This window comes from Cornus florida, unplaced genomic scaffold (assembly GCF_030987335.1).
Source record: "Cornus florida cultivar Cherokee Brave unplaced genomic scaffold, ASM3098733v1 CherokeeBrave_3.0.0_Hap2_Chr07, whole genome shotgun sequence".
NCBI classification, from domain to species: domain Eukaryota; kingdom Viridiplantae; phylum Streptophyta; class Magnoliopsida; order Cornales; family Cornaceae; genus Cornus; species Cornus florida.
The window spans coordinates 47,664,768-47,691,393 of NW_026775577.1; the positions used below are offsets into that span (position 1 = coordinate 47,664,768).

Sequence of the window (26,626 nt, forward strand, 5' to 3'; positions counted from 1 at the left end):
ATAGGGACTACTCCATGATACTTTTTTACCCAAGAGTGAAAACTGGTTTTCCTCAATTATTCTCTCATGAAGTGGAGAATTTAATATCAAGGCTTCCGAGACATTGGATTCTTCATTAATCTGATCAAGACCAAAGTTGGTGATGTCGCCTATAGCCTTGCGTGTCCAATGAGAAGAACAATGTTCATTGTCGGGATCAGACATTTGAATGCGTGTCCAAAGAGAAGAACAATGTTCGTTGCCAAGATCAGGCATATGAATGGCATTGCGACCGAGAAGTGAGTTGGAGTCGGCGTTGACTGCATGGAACAACTTCTATGTCGTTTTTGGATTCGTAACAGGAGAACTAATTCTTAGGAAGTCCTGCACTGAAAATAAAAAAAAAAGTTGAGAGAGAAAAACAATAAAGTTCACGTCGGGATAGTGCGTAAATCAGTGGTAGCATTGAAGAACTCCATCAACGAAGACCGGCAAAACCCAGAAGTTTAGACACCATGAACCTCGGCGAGCTTCAGTTTAGAATAGGGATTAACCACCATTAACAGACCCAAAAGATCCAGCGGGCTTCGTTTAGGCAACTCAGTTTCGGTGGAAAAAAATTTGGTGAGAAGCTCCAGCGAGTTTTAGAGATAAAAACAAGTCCGACGAAGCTTCAATCTGTTCGACCCAACTGCAGCTACCAGAAACTTCAACAACTTGAGCTTTATGGGTGTGAGTTGTGGTGCCCTTTTAGGAAAGCGAAAAAAAAGAGAAAAAAAAAAAATCATGAAAAAGAAAAGTGAGAAAAAAACGTGGAAAAAAAAAAACGGAAAACAAAAAGAAAAAAAAAATTTAAAGAAAAAAAAAAAGAAAAAGAAAAAAAAAAAAAGGAAAACAAAACGAAAAAAAAAAAAATTCGAGAGAAAAAAAAAAAAAAAAAAAAAAAAGAAGAAAAAAAAAAAAGGAAAGAGAAATCATACCAATTATTTGTTCAAACAGAGATCGCAATCTAACAAGTCTTCAGAGATTTTAAAATTGATGGCAAAACCTATAACATTGATGGTACATATAGGCAACAAAATATCTCCTGTTTGTACTAGGATTTGTATAATTCGGTTCAAATAAGAAAGTAAAATTTCAACCCAAAATTGGATAGAAAAACAAAAAGAGGAAATCTTACAATCCAAAGTTGAAAAAAAAAAAGAAAAAAAGAAAAAAAAAAAGAAAAGAAAAGAGGCAAGTTGGATATTTCAAGTCTCATTTGCAAAAAGAAACAAGTCTTGTTAAACTTGGGACTCGATGTGGGGACAATTTGCAGACACTAAAATTTTAGTGGGCTTTGGTTTTGACAAATGGACTCATTAAATATGGGTCAATGTTTAATTAAGTTATTTAATTGGCCCAAGCTTGGTCCACTTAAATTATTTAATTAGCCCAGCCCAGATGATTAAATGGAAAGATAATTATTTCTAATAAAATATATTTGGAATAATTATTTTTAAGGATAATTATCATAATACAACCAGCCCGGCCCAGTTATTATTTTATCCTTATCAAGAAATGACACGTGTTATTATTCTATTAATCTAAAAAGCCTATAAATAGAGACCTGAAAGAAGAAGGAAGGGACATAAATTCAGAGTCCAAAAATCCAGAGATTTAGAAATCCAGAAGGTGCAGAAATTAAGGGAATCAGAAATCCAGAGGGCAGAAGGCGAAAAATACCAAGCACATCCAAAATCATGTCGTTCTTCATCAAATTCAACAAATTCTCTCTGAAGACGAAGAACAACAAGCACATCAAATTGTGCCGTTCTTCATCCAAATTCCACGGTGAACAACAACAAGCACAGGCAAAGACGTGCCGTTCTTCATCCAAATTTCACAGTGATTCAAGATCAAGCTCGTACGTTCTTTGGATCTAACCAACCAAAAAGGAGATTGAATCAGAGGATTTTATTCTTTGGAATATTATTACAGAGGATTGTATTTCATCTTTATAAATTAATAAAATATTCTATTTACTCCCAATTTTGTTTTTATTTGCAAACTACAAAATTTATGTGTACAGTCATTTTGTTCCATTTTTTTCCGTTAAGGTCTAGGATCTTGTCAATTATCAATATAAGTATATTACCCTTGTTGACACTCTTTTGGTCACCTTAACCACATAGGTTAATGTGATCTTTGTTTTTGCATCTGGAATCCGTTATCGGGTCAGTTTTCGGGTTACTCGTTGACGCACCGGGTTCTTTGAAATTCCGACGTCAAAGGTTGCTCTTCATTCAATATCATGCATGTTGACACTTAATTAGTGATCCATGCTATTGATTCAAAATTTTGCATGATTTAAAACTAAAAACCTTTTTAGCTCTTCTTTTATACAAGAGTATTTGGTAGTAGTATTTAGCTCTAAATCCCATTTTTTTTTTTTTTTTTTTTTTTTTTTTTCTGTTTTTTACCTTCTCTACTATAATTTAAGGAATAATTATCTATATCTCCGTTATAGCTTATTTTATCCCTTTGACTTTCTCGTAGTTTTAACTTCCGTCCTGTTTGGTAACCGTTTTTATTTATTATTTATCATTTAAGCTTAAACATAATGAGTGTTTATATATCTGTAAATTTTGTTTATCGATAAACACATACATTATTTGATAACGTAATTTTTTTTGTCTTATTTTAAAAATAATAAACAGAAAAACATGTTTGTTAACTTTAAACTATTTTTGAAAAATTAAATACTAGTTTTTAAAAAATAATAAAAGTATATATGAAGTGCCCAATTATTCTCTAACAAAGTTACTCACAACCTTAACAAATAGGGTACTCCTCTAAAAATTGTTGAGGTTAAGTGGAATGTGGCCCTTTTAGTTATCTAAAGTCGTAAAGAATGATATTTGTTTTGCTTCGACCGGCCTGTGTGAACAGTAATTATATAACTAAATTTATACAATTCATAAATATAAACAATACTTATTAACAAACATGTTTTTCTTCAAAAATTTATTTATATAAATAATAAATTATAAACATAAATACTTACCAATAAGCCATTTCCTTACTTATTTAATATGCGGTATCCAATGTGTTTGACTTTGATATCGGGTCTAAACCAGTGACCAATAACTAGCTTAAACGTGGAACTTATTTTACCAAAAGTTCTTTTGGTTAGCAGTCCCCACGTGGGCGTCTCAGCCCAAAACATGCTTTTGCTTCCTGAAGACCACAAAAGTAATAAGATTGCATGCATGCATGAACACTGCGCAGCCTAGTTACATCGATCTCAGAACTATCTCAGAATTTTCTGCTGGGACCATTTTCCAGAGAAAGTTGTAAATGGTGGCTAAGTGTGTGTGTGTATATGTGTATGTATATATATATATATATATATATATATATATAAATGCTCATTGATGCAATTAATCAGTGTCATAAATACTGCAGCTAGCCAAGTTAATTATGTATCATATTCAATTGTTGCCCTGCATTTGCAGGCCTTGTGCAAATTTACTGAAATCTCAAAGCACCTGGTAACTGTTCTTAGTAGAGTTTTAAGTGTGCATAAAATTTTATTTGGTATGTAGATATATATATTGGAACTCATTCAGTTCCACTTGGTTGTTTTACAGTTTCATGAAATACAACAATGGAAGGATGGTGGGTATGTGCTTGCAGTGCATCTCACTATTGCTTGTAAACTTAATGAAATATATATATATATATATATATATATATATATATAGTAATAAATGTGTTAATTATTTATTTATAGCATCCACTATGTGGTTCTAGTTATGACTAACATGCAAAGCAATAACAGGTCATTTTACAAATGTCCCTCGTAATGCCAATATGGAGAGCCTGCGAAATGGATACTTGTTTCCTGAGGTGAGTGTCGATTTTTGTTTTTCCAAAGGTATGATGCGGAATCCGATAGTCTAATTCTGACTCTTTTTATGTGAGTCGGGACTGACGTCCCACTCACATAAAACAGACAGATTGTTCCAATTGTCCAAATACATAACATTTTTTTCTTTTTCAATTACAGCCTTTTGTTCCACCCTTGGTTTATTTATTGTTTGTTCTTGTAATTATAATTTAGTTATTGCTGAAATAATATATGTTTATATATTCAAGTCAAAATTTGGTAGTAAATATGCAACATTTACCACAAAATTATTTTCTTATGAAATACTCTCTTGTTCCATAGTATATATACCCCACTATATACTATGAAGTTGATTTCATTCGTAGATATATAAAAATCATATTATATATATATATATATATATATATATATATATATATATGTATTCGTGTTTTTCTTATGAAATTATTATTGTATTGCTTATTTATATTTATTACATCGTATGACTTTAAAACAGATAGCTGCACGTGAGCTTGAACACGCTCAAAAATACCCACAAGAAAAGTTGATAAGGCTTGGAGTTGGTGATACCACTGAGCCTATACCGGACATCATAACATCTGCCATGGCTGAGGTAGTGTTTCCGTTGAAGATACAATGAGCTTTTTTATTTTATTTTATTTTACTTTGTTTATTTAGATTTTTTGGTGGTTAGGAAGTGAATTTGTGATGTTTTCGATTTTCATATCTTTAATTACTTAGTATTATTATTTTTTTTAGAATCCAATTTGTAGAAATGAAGTGATGGGAATAGGTTTTCTGGTCTAAGTTTATGCCTTTAAAATTATGAATTGTAAATAATTTTTGACGAAATGCTTTTAATTAATTATATATACAAAATATGATAAAGTGTGACTCTTACTTTCTTATATCTTTTGTAAATAACTAATCAGAAGTATTCCTGAATGAATTTTACCGAACCCTGACCCTTTTCCAAAACTGTGTTTTGGTACCAACAAAAAATAAATAAATTTAAGTTGTGACGTTGTTTTAGTGATGTGTAGCTGACGTGAGCGGGAGGCAACCAGCTCTTTCAATCACCTTGGAGATTTCAGCCAAAAGTGCATTTGCCACGTGGCAAAATCAATGTCTCAATACTTTTGGTCTTAGAAGTAAACCAGGTGACTAGATAAGCAGCTGATAGATGAGCAGTCATTTTATTGTTGCAATGGCATATTCTTCTAATTATTTTCATTTCAATTGGATAATCAATAAAATAAAAGCACCATAATATATGTTTTATAACTAAATTTTGTGAAATTGTTGGATAAATTATGATAACAACTTTTGAGGTTTGTCCATAATTCACAAATCTTCCTCTTGTTAAAAAAAATTGATAATAAAAAATTAATAAATAAGTTGTATTAACCTTCTCCTTTCGTTAAATTGAAATTTTAAAATACTAATTTGTCCTTTTAAATATTTTTTTGTATTCAATTAAAAAATCTAGACTTTATGTGCAAAATAGTAAAAGGCATACGTTGCTAATGGGGTTTTAGTGTAATTTTTCAAACAAGAAAAGAGGTCCGAATAATTATTGAAAGCTTTGGGTGAGATGAGTATAATTTTTTTCCAAAAAAGATTTTTCCTCTTGTTACCTATGTGAAAATAAATAAATAAATAAATTCAGTAATAGCACTTGCTCTAGACCTGAACGTTACAAGTTCCAAACAAAATATAATCTCTTTGCATGTGGAAAGTAAATTTGAGTAGGTCGATCTGATTCTCTTAGACTGCACAATATAAGTAGTCTCGAGCACTTAACTATCCCTTTTTTAAGTAAGCTCACTAAATTCATTATTTTCTTTTATTCTTTTCATTTTTTCGGAGACCTGCTTCCCTTTCTTTGTTTATGAACAACTGTAATGCTATTTTTGCAGCATGTGCATGCTCTATCAACATTTAGAGGTTACAGAGGGTATGGAGCTGAGCAAGGCAACATGGTAAGACTAATTTTTTTATTTTTTATTTTCTTTCCTGTTTGAATGTATACAATTTCTATTGAATATCAATTCTTTGCCTGATTACTTTCTCATTTTACTTTCCTGTTAAAAGTTTTTCCTGTTTAAATGGACTCCTTCACAATTTTAAGGTACAAATTAGTTGCAGAAATTGACCTTTTTGTCAGTGTATACTCAGTTTCAACAGAAAATCAATTCCGGGGAAGATCACGAAAATGTGGATATGAAAACCATGAAAATGAAATAACTAGGGTTTAACCTGAGATTTATAATCCATACCAATCATATTTTATTTTGTATGAATGAATCCTCTGCTTGATTTATATGAGTAAGATATCATCTTCAGAATATCTATTTCTATACCTATACAACTTACTATATATTTTCCATGTTGTTGTGGCAGGAATTACGGAAGGCAATTGTAAAAACATTTTACGGAGATATAGGTGTTAAATGTAATGAGATTTTTGTATCAGATGGTGCACAATCTGACATTTCTCGCCTTCAGGTAATCTTACATTCAACATATTTTCTGAACACGGTGTACTTATCAAATTGGGATAAAATATGAGGATTTGCTCTGTTTGTCACCCAGAGAAGAAAAATGTTCTGGATAACTTGAAAACAAAAAAAAATGTTTTCAGAAAATTATAAAGCTGGTATGTTTTCAGAAAATTATAAAGCTTGTTCTTTGAAAACATACATTTATTACCAAAGGACAAAATGGTCCAGCGGTATCATCCCTCCCTTTCTAAAGGGAGGTTGGGAGTTTGAACCTCGATGGAGGTAGAGTGTGTGCATAATTGCGAGTTTTCACAAAATAGTTTCTAGAAATGTCAACCAACTGAGTAGGTTTTTATACAATTTATTAATTTTCAGTGCTCAGAAAAAAAAGAAAAAAAAGAAAAAGAAAAGATTATTTATTAATTTATTAAGTTTCCATACTTGTAATATTTTTTCAATAAAAAATTAATGACCTGATTGGTACGAGTTTTGTTTTCGGTATTTTTGTTTTTGTCGGGTACCATAGCAATGTTGCTTTTGATAAAAAAAAAATATTTTGTTTTATAAAGTGCTGAAACGTTTCATGAATAGTGGGTAAAAGTCGAAACACTAATTTGGTGTTTTTACATATTTTCACAATGTTGCAACGGATTCTGTAGCAATGACTTCACTGAGATTCGAAACCTTGACTTCCCAAAGGTCTATTGTTATTTTTAAAACCTTTTTACCAAACATATTTTTGATTTTTTGCTTCTAAAAATTTTACAACAAATAGGTATTACCAAATATGCTTTCGGTTACTATTCAAAATACCATACAACAAAATATTTATTTTGTTTCGGGTTAAAATTAAAACGTTACAAACAGGACACAAGTGTATGAGAATCTTGATTTTTGTTTCTACCTGCTGCAGATGCTGCTAGGATCTAATGTGACTATAGCTGTGCAGGACCCATCTTTTCCGGTAAGCTTACGAGGCCTTTGTTAACTGTTCATACAATGTGTGGGCATCATACTATGGCAAGTAGGCAAGGATATATAATCATTTGTTTCTTTATATCTATGGTAAAATGCATTTGATCTACTCAAAATGTTCGAATTTGAAATGTGTTGTTTCTATAATTAATGAAACATGTAACTGTGACAGGCATATATAGACACAAGTGTCATAATTGGTCAAGCCGGAAAGTTCATGGAGGAAAGTGGAAAGTATGAACACATTGTGTACATGAACTGTAGGCCAGAAAATAATTTCTTTCCTGACTTATCGAACACACCGAGGACAGACATTATTTTCTTCTGCTCACCAAACAATCCAACTGGTAATGCTGCTTCATACCAGCAATTGCAGCAACTAGTGGAGTTTGCAATGAAAAACGGATCAATTCTCGTTTATGATTCTGCTTATGCTGCTTATATCACAGATGGAAGTCCGAAATCAATCTTCGAAATTCCTGGTGCAAGAGAGGTATATATAGCTAACAAAGAAGAGGCAAAACCTTTCTTTTTAGAAAAATTGTTCAGGTTTTGTGACCGACTGATGTTGCCATTATTGTTTTTATCTGTTATTGACTAAGAGTTTGTTTTTGTTAAACACTATTTATTGAAGTTGTAAATATATATATATATAAAATGTGACATGATTAAATTCGTTCAGGTTGCAATTGAAATTTCATCTTTCTCCAAATTTGCTGGGTTCACAGGCGTCCGTCTGGGTTGGACTGTGGTCCCTGAACAGCTATCGTATGCTAATGGATTTCGGATCATAAAGGATTTTAATCGTGTCGTGTGCACCTGCTTCAATGGTGCATCTAATATTGCTCAAGCTGGTGGACTTGCATGCCTTTCTTCGGAGGGTTATCAGGTTATGTATCTTCTTGTAAACATGATTGAGTTTCAGATGATAAGAGATGAGTTCATGTTCAAAGAAGAAAATATTATTTAATGTTCAAATGACTCCCTTCTAATATAAGATTATTAGCATTCACCCCCCTTGGACATTTTCATAAGAATAAAAGGCAAAATAGATATTACAATATTACTTTATATTAGATCTCTTCAAAAAGTAATTTGAGGGTGTTTAGGTTTAATTTTTAAACAAGACGAAGTATAACTTTTGGAAAAATTCAGAAACAGATAAGATGTGAGATGATGAATCCAAACTCCCCAGTGCATGCTAATGAACAGTCACCAGATGGGACCGAATTTTTCAACAAAAATATGAAATGAGTCCGTGGGAGGCTCATTTTACTAACGAAAGAGTTTTTCCCGAAAATGATCATGCATGCAAACGTAACTTATTTATTAGGACATGCTACAATGATCCTCGCTGACGCATCGAGTTTTGTAAAACTTGTGCAGTCACAACAATTGTTTTATAATTTTAAATTTAAAAATTAATTTTGAACTAAGAATGTGCTTAAAGGAGCTTAATAACACACTTTTAAAATAGAGATAAAAATATTATGTGTTTTGTGTACTTTACTCTTTTCAATTTGATTGACTTGTTTTTTATCTAAATAATTGTAGAAATAAAAGTTCATTTATTTGAAGGTGATCAAATCTTCATACCTATCCAATTAAATTATTAGTTAGTTTTTCATGGGGTGAATTTTTTCATTAGCATTTTTATTTTTTTCAACTTCCAACAATATTTCCTCACTTTCAAATTATTAACCGTTCTTTGTATTCAATAAGTTTTCGTATTAAGATACGTAATGACAAAGTTGATAATTATTTTCAGGCGTTGAATGGTGTGATTAACCACTACATGGAGAATGCAAAAATAATTTTTGACTCGTTTGCATCGATTGGATTGAATGTATATGGCGGGAAAAATGCACCGTTTATATGGGTTCATTTTCCGGGTTTGAGATCTTGGGATGTATTTAATCAGCTTCTTGACAAAGCACATATACTAACTGTTCCAGGTGAAGGATTTGGTCCCGGAGGTGAAGAGTTCATTAGGGTTAGCGCATTTGGGCACAGAGAGAGTATTTTAGAAGCTTCTAGGAGGCTAAAAATGCTTTTTAAATAAAATTGGTTCAAATTTCTTTTTCTTATGCAGCAGCGTTTTGGGTAAAGTGATTAACCATCCTTTGTTTCAAAATGGCATGGTAACTTCTTCTTTTTATTATTATTATTATTATTATTATTTTTAGTTGATATGCGCACACATGTCTCTACTAAGTACTAAGACTTCTTGGCTTTCCTTTAAAAATTAATAGACTGATACCGCTAGGCCATTGGCCATTAATTGGTAACCATGAGATTTACTATTGGCCTATTTGTCAACTGGTATAAGATTGACTTTGAAAAATTTTTAAAGGAGAAAAATATAGTTCAGGAGTCAAAAATTATCCTCATGGGTAAGCATCTCAATTTTAGATTTCTAATGATACGCTCATGAGGAGTTTTAGACTATGAAATAGTTTCATCTTCTTCCATCATAATATTATTAAGCTTAAAGACAAGCATATCAAATTTAGATTTCTTTATAGCATCGGTACACTCATGGGTAACAGGAAGAACATCCAAAGCTTCTTTTTCAATTTTACAATGAGTGATCCTAGTGAACTCAGTATGAACACCAAATTTAAATACAATATGTAAAGCTTTGCTATTTTCACTAGCAACACTAGTTTCAGTAACTGTCCATAGAGATTCATCCTCTTCTGTGACTAACCCTTCCGTAGAAGTAGTGGTTGGATGTTTCAATCCCCTTTCAATAGCAACCCCAATATTCTTCCACTGAGACATTAAGAAGTCTCTCATGTTATATTTCCAGAAATGAATAATTATCGCCTTCAAATAAAGGAGTTCATTAAATAAATCTACATTTTCTAATGGTATTGTCCCTAATAATTTTTTAAAACAAAACATATTTTGATTTAAAAAATACCCCACTAGAAATAACTCGTAATTTAGAGAACCCACTCCGATACCTAGTGTGAGTTTCACAAGGCGGAATAGTTGTGGAAAACAAGTATGGAAAATTCTTAGGGGCGTGAATAGGTTCGACTTGCACTTTTATCTAATTTTTGTCTAATATATACATTTTACTGAAATAAAACTAATTATCAACCTATAACGCAAAAATAAAGTGCAAATAATAAGATGTGAGGGTTAGAGTTTGACATCGGTACTTTAACGAGGAAACCCTAATTGGAGAAATTCACCCAATTGAGAGAAAAACATTGGAGACTTTCACTCAGTCTCAAGCGAAATGATCCACTATCTTCAAAGCAAATTACTAATTGTTGAACGCCTCTAACTTTGTTACACCTCGTCCAAATGTTTTAGACTTCAGGCTTAGTCCCTTAATTATTGTAGAAGGATTACTGGTAGAACAAGAACACTCCATGAATGCTCTGTCCTTTTCGCAGCTCGATCAATTTCTGATTTCCTTCAAAATTGAATTGATAAAGATAAAAGAACAACTCTGCTTTTCTAAACGATAGCAATGGATCTTCAATACTTCGAACTCCGATTAGATAGTGAATAATATCATAATTCACTCATGTATATAGTATGTGCTCTCAGATTGAAAAAACAAAAAACAAACACACTAAAACATTCTCAAAAAAAGGCTCCCTCTAAATTGCAGAAAATTAATTTCAAAAGCCGTAAACACCATAGGTGAGAAAGAGTGTTTATATAGATTTTGTAGACATCTAAAATAACGTGTAAAACAAGTCTAATTCCTGTAAAATTGTCCTACGAAAATCTAATAGAAAAGGAACCTAAGTTATGGTAGAATTGAATATTTCAAATTAATTCTAGGAAAGTTGGACCAGTCTACTGAAATTGGACCAGTCCATTTTTTGGCAATATCAAAAACTTAAGTTTAAGGGCAAGTTGGACCGGTCCACATTTGGCAGTCAAGAAAATTTTCTTTGACCTAAAACTACCAAAAATGAACATGTACATGTGTCCTCACAGCCATACCTCTTTGAACCGGACTAAGCCGATACTCTTCCCAATATTGCTATTCCGCTTTCAAAACGGAGACTTGAGAATAAATCATAATATTATAATTTGACCGGACTAGTTTTGATCCAAGTCACATTAAGCGGATGTGAATGCAAGAGTGAAAGTATAAAAGTGACAAAAATTTAAGTCAAATGATAAATATAATCAAAAGTAGTCTGTGAAAGTGACTTATCTTTAATTAACAATCAGTTAAAGTATTAATTTTGTAAACTTACCTTTTTGTTTTTATTTGTTAGAGGACTAGCAATTGCTTGTTTGGGAGGTAATTTGATAAGTGCACAAAACTTGTTATTTTATACTTAATTATAAATGTTTAATTAATCTTTACTATTAAATAAATGTTCTTATCCCTACTTTTCATGCTTTTAGGAGTTGATTTTGGAATGGGAAGAAAAGAGGTAAAAATGGCAAAAATGTGAGAAATTATGGCTGTACAAGGATAACAGAGTATTTATTGTTGAAGAAGAATACCAAAAACCTTGTAGGAGATATGGTCTAGTGAATCACTAACTTTGAAAGAGGTTTCGAGTTCAAGACTTTGTTATAACATAATTGTTTTATTTTTATACAAGGTCAATCAAATTCAAATTTGGCTCCAACAAATCAACAAATACCATTTCAAATTGAAAAATAAGAAGATTTTATGTATTTTTTATTTTTGATTTTAATTTTTAAATTTTTTTCTTTTTTCCTCCTAATTCCTCCCTTCTGAACTCTATAAATATAATCATATGTAGAGGGAGGTAGGGGGATAGAAAATAGAGAGAGAGTTAGAGATTTTATATTGTATTGCATTCTTTTTCCTTGTAATTCTTTCTTTTGTTAATGAAAATTATCTTTATTTCTATGTTTTATTTTATTGTTAATAGGTTAGCTTAAACACGTCATCTCGAGGGAAAGTTGAAGCCACCATGGCTGACATGTCATTGAATTTCTTTCATGTTTTAATTTTCCTCTTTAGAACATGTCTTTTATTTTTCTATTCTGTGTTATTAGATTGATAAAGAAAAATTAGATGGAGGATTTTTCGTGTTTGCCAATTAATGGTAATTCGGAGAATGCTTATTTCTATTTACTAAAGATATATTAGATTAAATAAATAAATAAAAATGTTCTCTTTTATATAAATAAATGTTATTTAACTCTAAATTTTCCTTCATCTCTCCAAATTCGAATTGGATTGATGAAGTGCATTGCTTATAATAGAAAATTTGACGAGAACAAAAGAAATTTGTTTATATAGATCCGTGGTGGTGGATTCTCATCCCTCTAATATTTTTTTCATTATTTGATAAAAATAAAAAATAAAAAATAAAAAAATTTGTTTCATCTTATTTTTATTTGTTTGATTTAATTTCATTATTCAAAAGTTCAAGAAATTGTTTCAAAATAATTTTTTTTTATCCCATAAATTTTGGTTTTGACTTAACTAACTATTTTTATAAATTATTTATAAGTTTTTATTATTTTTACACTAAGCATAGAAAAACAACAATATATTTCAGAAATCTATATTCGTCACAAGCCACAACGAATATTACTTTCTATCGTCCCAATTTGCTTTTCTCTCTCTAGACTCCAATACGAAACAAAGAAAAAAAGGGGAACATCTCAGGCTACAACCATCTGAAGCAGTTACCTCCCTGGACTCCAATTACATCCATGACTACTTCTTATGATTGATGGATTTCATTCTCAACTATTGTCATTTGAGTGATAATGAAATACGACTTTGTTGCGATCTTTTTGTTCTTTTATTTCTTATCCATTAAGAAACTCTTAAATTGTGATCATGGTGGTCTTTAACTACCAATCATCTAATTGGCATTGGGAATTTTCTGATTATGGGCAAGTTAATCTCTGTATGTGCACAATTTTGTTTGATTAGAGTTTTTCCAACAATCTAAACATACTTTTTTTTCAAAGAAACATACAATTTAATTACTTACTAAAAAACATAAAATTAACTCCACCACCAGTCACCACCACAACTATAATCCTATGGCTAGCTCAACCCCTCCCCTACAACCAACCAATCAACTGTCCTGCCCCAATATTTTTCTTCCGTCCTCTGATAAGCAATCTCCAGCCAACCTTCTTACTATTCATGAAGCAACTGAGGAAGGGGATTGGGATGTAGCTGCTGAGGAAGCTAAAGCCTTAGCTTAGGCAAAACAGATGCTTGATGAAGCCCCTGCTAGATCTCTAGCAAATGCCAGACGTGAACTTGCCTATGCCAGAGAGAAAATTGTTGATTTAGAGAGAGCTCTAAACCACAGGGATGAAGTGCATAGAGGGAAGCAAACACTAATAGTAGAGGAAGGCCCTGCTGAACCTATAGCCACTCCTATGTACTCAAGTGAGGAAAGGAGTAACGTTCCAAGCTTTCCTACATCAAGCAGAGGAAGAGGGAGAGGGTCCAGTGGTAGGGGAAGAGGTGGAGGAAGGAAGACCACCATTATCTCCTAACACCAGCACCAGAGGAGCATCCACGAGCCACCTTTGGAGGTAGGGAATGCAACAGGTCTGCAGTTAAACCCTGTATCTGACACTTCTGTCCAACCCATTCCAACACACAATGACTTTCCTTTCTTACACCAAAATAGAAATTCTAGGCTTCCACAAAGTCTTGACAATGCTCAGCAACCCTCTATTGACTATGTTGAACCTCGAGACACACATTTTAGCTGGTCAAAAGTTGCTGCCACTGGTCATGAAACAGGAACTAACAAGTGCAGGATGAACCTAGAATTTCTCCCACCCAATGCAAAGTCTATATCCTCCATTGTGGTTGATCTCCCTGCAAGTCTAGCTGAGGAAGGGAAGCAAGAATGGAAGGCCAGTATTGTAGGGTACTTTCTATAGAAGAAGCTGCCATACACTATTGTTAACAAATAAGCTCGAAAATTGTGGGGTTCAATGGGTTTTGACGAATTACTTGGGGATGACAATGGCTTTTTCATATTCAAGTTTTCCAGTGAGGATGATTGTAACAATATCCTTGTAAATGGGCCATGGATGATGATGGGAAGACCAATCATTCTCAAAAAATGGGAAAAGGGTATGGAGTTTAAGAAGGAGGCATGTAGTATCATACCTTTATGGGTTAAGTTTTTCAATATTCCTTATGAATATTGGACTGCAAAGGGCCTAAGTCGTATCACTAGTGCAGTGGGGAAACCATTATTTGCAGATGAACAAATTGCAACTTTAACTAGGATTAGTTATGCAAGGGTCTGTATTGAAGTGGATGCTGCTAAACCTCTTGTGGATAATTTTGAAATAAGGTTGGAGAGTGGTAAACTCATCACCATTGATGCAGAATACCAATGGATGCCTCAAGTTTGTGAGGTATGTAAGTGTTTTGGGCATACAACCTCTAAATGTAAACCTCTCCTTGGCACCACAGGCCCTAAACTTCCTGAGGGCAACAATGTCACCTCTAGCTCTGAATTGAGGGTGGTCAAGAAGAACAATAAGGAGGGTCCAACCACACTGATTGAACATCATGCTCCCAATGATCTCAATATTACCACTGAAACTTGCTCAGAGCAGGCTCCTCCCCTCAATAATAATGTTAGACACGAACCACCCTTGTTAACAAAAAACCAATTTGCCTCATTAAGCTCTGAAGGTGATCCTTCCACAACAGGCTGCTCTACTCCCATTGACACTGAAAATGCTCCTGCTAGCCATAACCATGACCAACAAACTGAAATTAAACCTTCCACAATAGGCTGCCCTATTCCTACTGTCCACACAATTGCTGAAGGTTGCCACCACCATGACCAAGTGAGTGATATGCAGAGTGATGATGTTAGTTCCAGCACTGGCAATGCTGAAACTTCTCACACCTCTTCTAATACCGCCATGTCCTCTGCAAGTCATGGTAGTAAAACACATAAAAGTGATGAAAGATGTATTGAGGATGATATAGGGAAGAAGAAGAAGAAAAAGAAGAAGAAAAAGGGTGACATTACCCAAGAAATGCCCATTTTGGGCTTTCTAGGTCTTGTTATCCAATCCACTCAATGATCAATACAGCAGCTTGGAATATTAGGGTTCTTAATTCCCCTGAAAAACAAAGAGAAATAAGGAAGCTTATTTATGAACATAAGCTCCAGCTAGTGGCAATTGTGGAGAACAAGGTTCAAGAAGTCAATGTCAGCTCAGTTTTAAGGAACATTTCCCCTTCATGGCAGCTATTGCACAACTACAACCATGCCACTCTTGGAAGAATATGGATTCTTTTTTACCAAAGATTCATTAAGGTCCAGAAGCTTAGTGATAGTGCCCAAGCCATCCACTGCTCTATCACCATAGACAGTGACCTTCCTAACTTTAATCTCTCTATTATTTATGTCTTTAATAGTGCAGATTATAAAAGAAGTTTATGGAATGACATCTGTCAATTTGCTACAGCTAGTGTGCAGACCCCTTGGATCCTACTGGGTGACTTTAATGTCATTAGACACCCTTCAGAATGCTGTGGAGGTTCTCAAAGATGGACTCCTGCCATTGATGAGTTTAACACTTGCATTTACACCTCTGAGCTTAGTGATCTGAGGTACTGTGGAACTCTCTTTACATGGACTAATAAAAGCCCAGAGTTGCCAACATCTCAAAAAAGCTTGATAGAGTCTTGTCTAATGATAAATGGCTTACAATTTTTCCCCTTTCTGAATGTGAGTTCTTACCCCAAGGAATTTCTGATCACTCCCCAATGGTGGTTAAGTTTGGTAACCCAAATCCTAGAAGAAATATCCCTTTCAAGTTCTTTAATTTCCTCGGTGATCATAGGGACTTCTGTTGGCCTAAGGATTTTTATCTAAAGGTCAAGCTTATTTTTGATGATTACAAACCATTAATGATGTTTATGTACTAATATTTTCATTGAGTTATATATAGTTCATATCTTATATGATGAGCTAGATGAGCCATTTCAAGCATTCAAGTACTCAAGCTATGGACTCAATGAAGCCTCAAAGATTGCAAGAAATCAAAGAAAGACTCAAACTTCAAAGATCAATCAAACAATTTCAAGGAAGAAAGCAAGTCTTCATCAAGCTCAAAAGATCATAGTCAGGGAATGGAGAAAAGGGTAGATAGGATGGTGAGAGCTTTAGATTTAAATGTTAAAGCATATTTGAATATCTTCTGAAGCTCAAGTTTTTAGGTTCATGCATATTTTCTCTAAAAATCAGTTTTTAGAAGGCCTAAAATCTTTCCATGAACTTTACTTATGCATGCTCTCATAATAGGAAGTGCACAGAACAAGATGTGTTTCATTCTTACTCTTACACAAGGATTGGAGCTGCCTCCCAAATGTAGGAGCCTGCTCTTTGCACTCCAGTAGCCAAATTGTGTGTCGTAGAATGCATTTTGTGAATTGGAGCCGCCTCCCAGTTATTGGAGCCGCCTCCCATTTATTGGAGCCTCCTCCAATTTTTTGTAGAGCCGGCTCTTCTAAGTTATTTGAATCTACAACGGCACTTTTCTGCATTTAAGTCTTCCAACTACTTCTAACAGACATATTAAGCTACGGTTGTCTATATAAGGAAGGCTCATTTACTGAAGTAGACACATCACTGAATAATACATTCAAGAGAGCATTCAAGAGCATTCAATAAGCTATTTAATTTTTTCTCTGAGCTTTCACTTTCAACCATCACTACATTTTCTCATCCTAGAACTTGAGCTTCATTAATATTCTGATATTCTCTAGTTGTGAGCTTACACTTGTATATCTATTGAGAGAGATTCTTGTATTTCATTTACAAACTTTGCTACAATCTTGTAAGGGTTGGTGTGACCCAAAAGAAGCTTAGGAGAAGGGTGTTCTCCTAGCAAGGAAAAGAAGCAAGGTCTTGCTTCAAATTTGAAGGTTTGCTCTCCACCATTAAGGAGAAGCTCTAGTGAATTTGGGAAGTCTCAAGGGGGATCTTGAGCCGAGGAGTAGGAGTTTCCGAACCTCGCTAAATCACCGAGTTCATTGTTTGCATCTTCCTATCTCTATCTCTTCTTTACTTGTGCTATATATTGCTTAATTTTTCCAATTAATCATTGCATAATAGTTGTTGTAAAACAAATTTCATAAATTACGAAAATTGGCCATTGACTCTATTCACCCCCCCTCTAGAGTCAATTAGTGGTTAACAATTGGTATCAGAGCCTAATCTCTAGAAAAAGATTAATCATCTTAGAGAACGATCATGGCCAATACAAACTTTCATCAAGAAGGTCAATCTAACAATAGACCCCCTTGGTTTGATGGAAGTGACTACAACTATTGGAAAATCAAAATAAGAGCATTCTTAAGAGGCATAGATATAGATGTTTGGAAAGCCATAGAAAAAGGAGACCATGTTCCAACCAAGATAGTAGAGGGTGAAAATGTTCCAACACCCGATATTGAATGGACCCTAAATGACCGTAGGCTTATACAATGTAATGTCAAGGCTATCACTAATCTCTATTGTGCCTTAAGCAAAGACGAATTCAATAGAATTTCGGATTGCGAAACGGCTAAAGAAATTTGGGATAAACTTGAAGTTACCTATATAGGTACTAGTCATGTTAAGGAATCCAAAATGAATATGCTTGTCCATAAATATGAACTTTTTACCATGAATAACAAAGAAACTATTAGTGAAATGTACTCTTGTTTTACTAACATTGTTAATCCTTTGAAAGCTCTTGGAAGAAAATATACATCATCCGACAATGTAAGAAAAATCCTTAGATCTTTGCCAAAGAATTGGGAAGCAAAGAAGACCGCCATCCAAGAAGCCAAAAGATCTTAACACACTTCCCATTGACGAACTCATTAGTTCATTAATGGCTTACGAGCTAGAAATGAATGATAGAGATGAAGAAACTCAAAAGAAGGATATAGCTCTACAAACTACTACCAAAGAAGTTGCAATTGATAAGGCTCCTCATGATGATGAAGAAGAAGAAGTTGCTCTCATTACCAAGACCGTGAGAAGAATCCTTCAAATGAAGAAGTTCCAAAAGAGCAACAACTTCAAAAGAAATGGGTCATCTAGTGAGCAAGGAAAAAGAGAAGCACCTACTTGCTTCCATTGTGGAAAACTGGGGCATTTCAAATCCGATTGCTATGCCTATAAAAATGAAAAGGAAAGGAAAAAGAAAGGAAAGGCCATGCAAGCTACATGGGAGGATGATGATTCAAATGGATCCGAAAGTGACGATGAACTCAATGAATTGGTTAATCTTTGCCTCATGGCCGATGACGATGAGGTAATTTCTAATCATGACTCATTTAATTTGGAAACTACTTATGATGAATTGGTTGATGCACACAATTACTTGCTAGATGCCTTTAGAGAATTGCATGATGAATTAGGCAAAATGGTTCAAAAATGTGCTACTCTAAAAAGGGAAAAGAATATCATCTCTCAAAACCTTGAAAAATTTCAACTTGAAAATGAAGCTTTGAAAAAGGAAAAAGAATTAGCTAAAGAATCGGTTTCAATAGATTTAATTTCTGAAAATAAATCATTAAAAATTATGATTGAAGATCAAATTGAGACTTTAGCAAAATTCACAAAAGGTAGAGAAAATTTGGGTCTCATACTTGGAAAGCAAAGAAATGCTTATGCCAAGGATGGACTTGGATTTGATCCTCACAATAAAAATTCTTGTTTATTGAAAAAAAAAGAACCTTTGAACAATTACTTTGTTAAAAATTCCTCTTTTAGTCCACAATGTAATTATTGTAAAAAAATAGGACATAAGATCAATCATTGTCCTATTAGGCCATGTAGGACAAAAGAAGTTTGGGTTATTAAAGGGACTTATACACCTCTTCCAAACTCTCATGGACCCAAGAGAATGTGGGTACCAAAAGAAGATTATTCAAATTCTTTTTGTAGGTTTGCTTGAAGTCTCCATATTTATCCAAGGACAAATGGTTTCTTGATAGCGGATGTTCAAGGCATATGACGGGAGATCAATCAAAATTTCACTCCATCAAACCTCATAAAGGAGGAAGCGTCACATTCGGTGACAACTCAAAAGGCAAGGTCATTGGCATTGGAACTATTGGTATCTCCTCCTCCTTATCTATTGATGATGTGTTACTTGTTAAGGGCTTAAAACATAACCTATTTAGTATTAGCCAATTATGTGATAAAGGATATGATGTTTTGTTTAAATCGGACAAATGCATTGTCAAAAAGGATAATGTTGAAGTTTTCCATGCTCTAAGAAATGGTAATGTATATTCTTTGCTTTTATGTGAACTAAACGATCAAGATGTCAAGTGTCTTGTATCCTCAAATGAGGATAGTTGGTTGTGGCATAGAAGGTTAGGTCATGCTAGTATGGATTTGATTTCAAAACTATCTAAGAATGAATTGGTCAAAGGCCTCCCAAAGACTAATTTTTCTAAAGATAAAACTTGTAGCGCATGCCAAATAAGCAAGCAAATCAAGTCATCATTTAAAAGGAAAAATGATATAACAACTTCAAGACCACTAGAATTAATTCATATGGACTTATTCGGTCCGGAGAGAATTGCTAGTCTTGGTGGAAAACTCTATGCATTTGTCATTGTGGATGACTTCTCTAGATTCACTTGGGTATTTTTCCTTACACATAAAAATGAGGTTCATACAATCTTTACTAAATTTTGTAAGAGAGTAGAAAACGAAAAAGAATGTAAGATCAAGTCCATTAGAAGTGATAGAGGTAGAGAGTTCGACAACCAAGATGTGGAAAGATTTTGTGATGAAAATGGATACAATCATAATCTTTCGGCTCCTAGAACTCCTCAACAAAATGGAGTTGTTGAAAGGAAAAATAGGTCTCTCCAAGAAATGGCTAGAACTATGTTAAATGAACATAATTCTCCTAGATCTCTATGGGCCAAAGCTGTTAGTACCTCATGCTATGTCATAAATAGAGTCATCATTAGAAAACTCCTTAATAAGACTCCTTATGATCTTTGGAACAAAAGGAAACCAAATATTGGATACTTTAAAGTCTTTGGGTGTAAATGCTTCGTGTTAAATGACAAAGATAATCTAGGAAAATTTGAACCTAAATCAGATGAAGGTATTTTCCTAGGATACTCTTCTCGTAGCAAAGCATTTAGAGTGTTTAACAAAAGAACACGAGTGGTTGTGGAATCAATACATGTTGTATTTGATGAATCACCATTATCCCCTCTTAGATGCTCATTGGATGAAAATGAAGATGTGATTGAGATTGAAAAGAATGTTGAAATTCTTGATTTAAATGATCCTTCTTATAAAGATCTCTCCAAAGATGTTCCAAAAGAAAGTCACTCTCATGAATACACTCCTCCTAAGGCTTGGAAGCAAGTGCTTAATCATCCAATAAATCAAATTATCGGTGATCCATCTAAAGGTGTAAGAACTAGATCTCAAATGAGTAATATTTGCAATTATGTAGCTTTTGTTTCCTAACTTGAACCAAAAAATATTCATGAAGCCGAAAATGATGAATCTTGGCTTTTGGCCATGCAAGAAGAACTTAACCAATTCGAAAGAAATAAAGTTTGGCTTTTGGTTCCAAGGCCTAAAGACAAAACTATCATTGGCACAAAATGGGTATTTAGGAACAAAAAGGATGAATCGGGAATCATAGTAAGAAACAAGGCAAGGCTTGTTGCTCAAGGATATAATCAAGAAGAATGAATTGATTATGAGGAATCCTTTGCCCCCGTAGCTAGACTTGAAGCTATAAGAATGCTCCTTGCTTTTGCATCCCATAAGAACTTCAAGTTATATCAAATGGATGTAAAAAGTGCTTTCTTAAATGGTATCATTGAAGAAGAAGTATATGTTGATCAACCACCGGGCTTTGAAAGCTATAATTACCCAAACCATGTTTTCAAATTATCAAAAGCCTTGTATGGTTTAAAACAAGCTCCAAGAGCTTGGTATGAAAGACTAAGTGGTTTTCTACTCATTAATGGTTTTATTAGAGGTAAAATTGATAATACTCTTTTCACTAAAACCATCGATAACAACTTATTGGTCATTCAAATTTACGTTGATGATATTATCTTTGGATCAACCAATAGTGTGATATGTGAAAAGTTTGCTTCTAGTATGCAGAATGAATTCGAAATGAGCATGATGGGTGAACTTACTTTTTTCCTAGGATTGCAAATCAAACAAACACTTGATGGCATTTTTGTTTGCCAATCTAAGTATGTTAAAGATTTGCTAAAGAAATTTGGCTTGGAGGAAGTCAAACATGCCCATACTCCAATGAGCTCATCTTTGAAACTTGATAAAGATGAAAAAGGCACTGATGTAGATATTAAAAAATACAGAGGTATGATTGGTAGTCTCTTATATCTAACCGCAAGTAGACCGGATATCATGTTTAGTGTATGTTTATGTGCTCGTTTTCAATCTTGTCCTAAAGAATCTCATTTATGTGCCGTTAAACGAATCTTTCGCTATTTGAGCTATACCACATTCTTGGGACTTTGGTATCCTAGACATACATCATTTGACCTTGTTGGTTACTCGGACGCTGATTTTGGTGGATGCAAAGTTGATAGAAAAAGTACTAGCAGGACTTGTCACTTCATTGGACAATCATTAGTATCTTGGTCTTGCAAGAAACAAAATTCCATAGCTCTATCAATGGCGGAAGCTGAGTATATTGTAGCCGGTAGTTGTTGCGCTCAAACACTTTACATTAAACAACAACTAGAAGACTTTGGACTCTATTTTGATCACATTCCTATTATGTGTGATAATACAAGTGCAATATGCATCTCTAAAAATCCTATTCAGCATTCAAGAACAAAGTATATAGAAATTAGATACCATTTTCTTAGGGATCATGTTTCTAAGGGTGATATTGATCTTATATTTGTGACTACTGAAAAGCAATTAGCTGACATCTTCACAAAACCACTCCAAGAGGAGAGATTCTGTCTACTCAGAAGAGAAATTGGAATGATCACAGAACAGAATGTCATGCAGTGAAGTAGCAGCTGCAGAGCCGGCTCCAATCTAAATAAGAGCCGCCTCTATAGAAAACAAGAGCCGGATCATCTCATTCAAGAGCCGCCTCTCCAACCTGCATCCAAGAAAATCATAAATCCTAACTCTCGGTATCTGTAGAGCCGGATCACAAAATTTCATGAGCCGGCTCCCCAAAACCTGCATCCATGTCCAAACTCTCGGGATCTCTCAAAACTCATTAAGAGCCGGCTCCAAAAATCAAGAGCCGGCTCCAAAAAGCTCTTGAACCGGCTCCAATTTCCCATAAGCCGGCTCCAATCAAGTGTCTCTCTGTTTATTACCTCGGGCAGTAGTCATTTTGAAACAATCCACCATTCCAGAGAGCATAAACCGTGAGAGCTTCTTCACCATGAGTATGGGTGCTTCCACTTATAAGGTTTCACAATGATTCCATCCATCATGTAAACGTCTAGTGGCCTTCATTCTGCATCTTGACTTATTCTCCTCTCACTGTTGTGCGAAAATTTCTCCATCTCAGGTAAAAACTTCAACCTCATTTGTTCTCATTTCTTCATTATTTTGTCTATCATATATATGTATTGATCCATGCTTTGATGTAATACTCCATGAATTGCTTTAAACTCATCTTAAATTGAATTTTGTTGCATGAATTCCTTTCAATTTTGAACAAAATTTTGGTTTAATCTCCTTTATATTACATGTTCAAACCCTAGAAATGTCATATTTTGATCCAAAATTTTGGTCTTGCTTCATGAATCTAAGCATTCTCTTGTGGATTATGTTGAATTTCCCTCTTGGGTTTACATTTCCATAATCTTTTACCAATTCCACATGAATTGTCATAATTGATTCAACATTTCTCAAGACTTAATTTTCTATCAAACCCTAGAAAATTAATACTTTCAGCAAATTTTTTTTTGGGGGTTGCCTTGTGAATTCATTTCTTTTTAATTTTATTCCATTAAAATTCCATTTTAAGTCTACATTTCAAAATTCATTTTTTTTTTAAATCCAACGACAATCACATTGTTGCTCACAATTTTTTTTTTTTGGGGTTTTCAAACATAGTTTATTTTATTGTTTTGTTCTCCAAATTGTCTAGATATGAAAAATTTTGTTCAAAGTTTTTTGAAAATGCCTCCATATCTTTCAAAATTAATATAAGTTTAGTTTTTAAATTGTGACTTGTTTAGGTCCCTACTGAGTTTCCATGGCATCATCCTCCTGTAGAAGGAATCCTTCTCGTGGCAAAACTAGGATCACTCAATCTCATGACTTTATCCCAAATGAACAAACTCCTCCTCCAAGTCCAATTCAAATTTCTGCCACAAAGTTATATAGAATTCCTACTCACAAGAGGCTATATGAGAAAGAATTTCTTCATCGGAAAGTGGCCAAATGAAAGGTTCCGTCACACACAATTTGTGATGACCTCAACCTCAACACCTACAAACTCTTTAATGCTATTGGCCTTGGGTCATTTGTTGGGATGAAAAACAAGTATTATCCAAGACTTGTTCAGTTATTCTACACCCACCTTGAGAAAATGCCTGGTGTAGAGAAGTTACAATGCTATATGGCTGGAGTGGAATTCGATCTTGATGTTGAAAGCATTTCCAAAATCTTTCATTTTATGGATGATGGTATTCAATTCTACTCTCCTAAAAAATGGTTCACTGGGAAAGATTTTGACAAACTAGCAGCCATTCGCCAAATGAGCTATGATTCCCGCACTACCAATATCAAAGAAGTCAAATCCAAACAATTGACTATGGAAGCTCGATTGATCCACAAAATTATTGCATACTCCATTCTTCCTAAAACCGGCAGTCGCTCAAAAGTCTCTCGCATGGAAATCTTTCTGATTTGGTGTGTCTTAAATGGAAAAGATTTTGACTTGGCCTACATTATCTTTCATCACATGTTGGCATGCAAGAACAAGAAAAAAAACTCCACTCCACTATGCCATGGTTCTCACTCACATTTTCATGGCTAACAAAATTTCACTTGACAAAAATGAATCAGCCAAACTAGGCCCAAGAGATATCCTTGATGCTTTCAATCTAGACACAATGGGGCTAAAAAGGGATCCCGATGGTATGTGGTTTTATCCTAGGCAGAGAAGATTCGAAGAGGCTAGAGCTCGTGGAGAAGAGATTGAGGATGTTGATGATGGGGATGAGGAAGAACATGAAAGCCATGACAGTGCTGAAGATGAGGATGTTCCAGTTGCACATCGCTCAAATCATGATCTTTTATTGGAACTTCTAAATGTTTCTCGTCAAAATCAAGCCACTCTTCAAGAACAACAAACCACTCTTGAACACCAACAACAACAACTTGACGAAGTGCTTATGACTGTCACTTATATCAGTGAAGACTTTGAAGCCTTTCGAAAAGGCCTTGAACCCCCTCCTCCTTCTACTTAGAACAATATCACCTCGTCTAAAAACTCTTTTTGTGCACTCACTTGTTTTATCTGCTTTGAAGAAGCCTCTTTAGCTATGTTTTTACTTATGTCATTTTTCTTTTGAAGTCTTTATCATGATCTATGCTTTTGTCTAACATCTGCTAGTTATGTTCATATTTTCCTTATCTACTGTTTTGACTTCTGTCATCTATAAAATGACATATTTCCTATTTTATTGCCCTTTAAATTCTCATTCTCTAATAGTTCATGAATTGGCATGTATTTTCTCTTTCATAAAAGTAGACTTTTTGAGATGACAAAGGGGGAGAAAGATGTGTTATTATGCTATGTGTCTACTATGCTATGTGTCTACTCTACTTTTTATATATATCTTGATTGATGCATATTGATAGGGGGAGACTTATAAAAATATTTGTAAAAAGTTAAATGAAATCAAGCATGATATGATACTTTAGATATGCTTATTGATAGGGGGAGCTCTCTTTCAAATACAACTCTACTTTGTCAATAAACACATCAATGTTTTGTCATCATCAAAAAGGGGGAGATTGTTGGCCTAAGGATTTTTATCTAAAGGTCAAGCTTATTTTTGATGATTACAAACCATTAATGATGTTTATGTACTAATATTTTCATTAAGTTATATATAGTTCATATCTTATATGATGAGCTAGATGAGCCATTTCAAGCATTCAAGTACTCAAGCTATGGACTCAATGAAGCCTCAAAGATTGCAAGAAATCAAAGAAAGACTCAAACTTCAAAGATCAATCAAACAATTTCAAGGAAGAAAGCAAGTCTTCATCAAGCTCAAAAGATCATAGTCAGGGAATGGAGAAAAGGGTAGATAGGATGGTGAGAGCTTTAGATTTAAATGTTAAAGCATATTTGAATATCTTCTGAAGCTCAAGTTTTTAGGTTCATGCATATTTTCTCTAAAAATCAGTTTTTAGAAGGCCTAAAATCTTTCCATGAACTTTACTTATGCATGCTCTCATAATAGGAAGTGCACAGAACAAGATGTGTTTCATTCTTAGTCTTACATAAGGATTGGAGCCGCCTCCCAAATGTAGGAGCCTGCTCTTTGCACTCCAGTAGCCAAATTGTGTGTCGTAGAATGCATTTTGTGAATTGGAGCCGCCTCCCAGTTATTGGAGCCGCCTCCCATTTATTGGAGCCTCCTCCAATTTTTTGTAGAGCCGGCTCTTCTAAGTTATTTGAATCTACAACGGCACTTTTCTGCATTTAAGTCTTCCAACTACTTTTAACAGACATATTAAGCTACGGTTGTCTATATAAGGAAGGCTCATTTACTGAAGTAGACACACCACTGAATAATACATTCAAGAGAGCATTCAAGAGTATTCAATAAGCTATTTAATTTTTTCTCTGAGCTTTCACTTTCAACCATCACTACATTCTCTTATCCTAGAACTTGAGCTTCATTAATATTCTAATATTTTCTAGTTGTGAGCTTACACTTGTATATCTATTGAGAGAGTTGTATTTCATTTACAAACTTTGCTACAATCTTGTAAGGGTTGGTGTGACCCAAAAGAAGCTTAGGAGAAGGGTGTTCTCCTAGCAAGGAAAAGAAGCAAGGTTTTGCTTCAAATTTGAAGGTTTGCTCTCCACCATTAAGGAGAAGCTCTAGTGAATTTGGGAAGTCTCAAGGGGGATCTTGAGCCGAGGAGTAGGAGTTTCCGAACCTCGCTAAATCACTGAGTTCATTGTTTGCATCTTCCTATCTCTATCTCTTCTTTACTTGTGCTATATATTGCTTAATTTTTCCAATTAATCATTGCATAATAGTTGTTGTAAAACAAATTTC

The 26,626-nt window shown here is 34.0% G+C and overlaps 1 protein-coding gene across 1 annotated transcript; it reads left to right on the forward strand.

Moving 5' to 3' along the window:
* Positions 1–3,420: 3,420 nt before the first annotated feature.
* LOC132316690 (probable LL-diaminopimelate aminotransferase, chloroplastic) lies at positions 3,421–9,412 on the forward strand. The gene is made up of 10 exons (XM_059815164.1): positions 3,421–3,512; positions 3,612–3,643; positions 3,803–3,870; positions 4,368–4,484; positions 5,791–5,853; positions 6,275–6,379; positions 7,289–7,339; positions 7,523–7,843; positions 8,033–8,239; positions 9,119–9,412. Exons 1-10 carry the CDS (start codon positions 3,442–3,444, stop codon positions 9,410–9,412), a joined length of 1,329 nt encoding a protein of 442 aa, XP_059671147.1. The 5' UTR covers positions 3,421–3,441.
* The last annotated feature ends 17,214 nt before the right edge of the window (positions 9,413–26,626 follow it).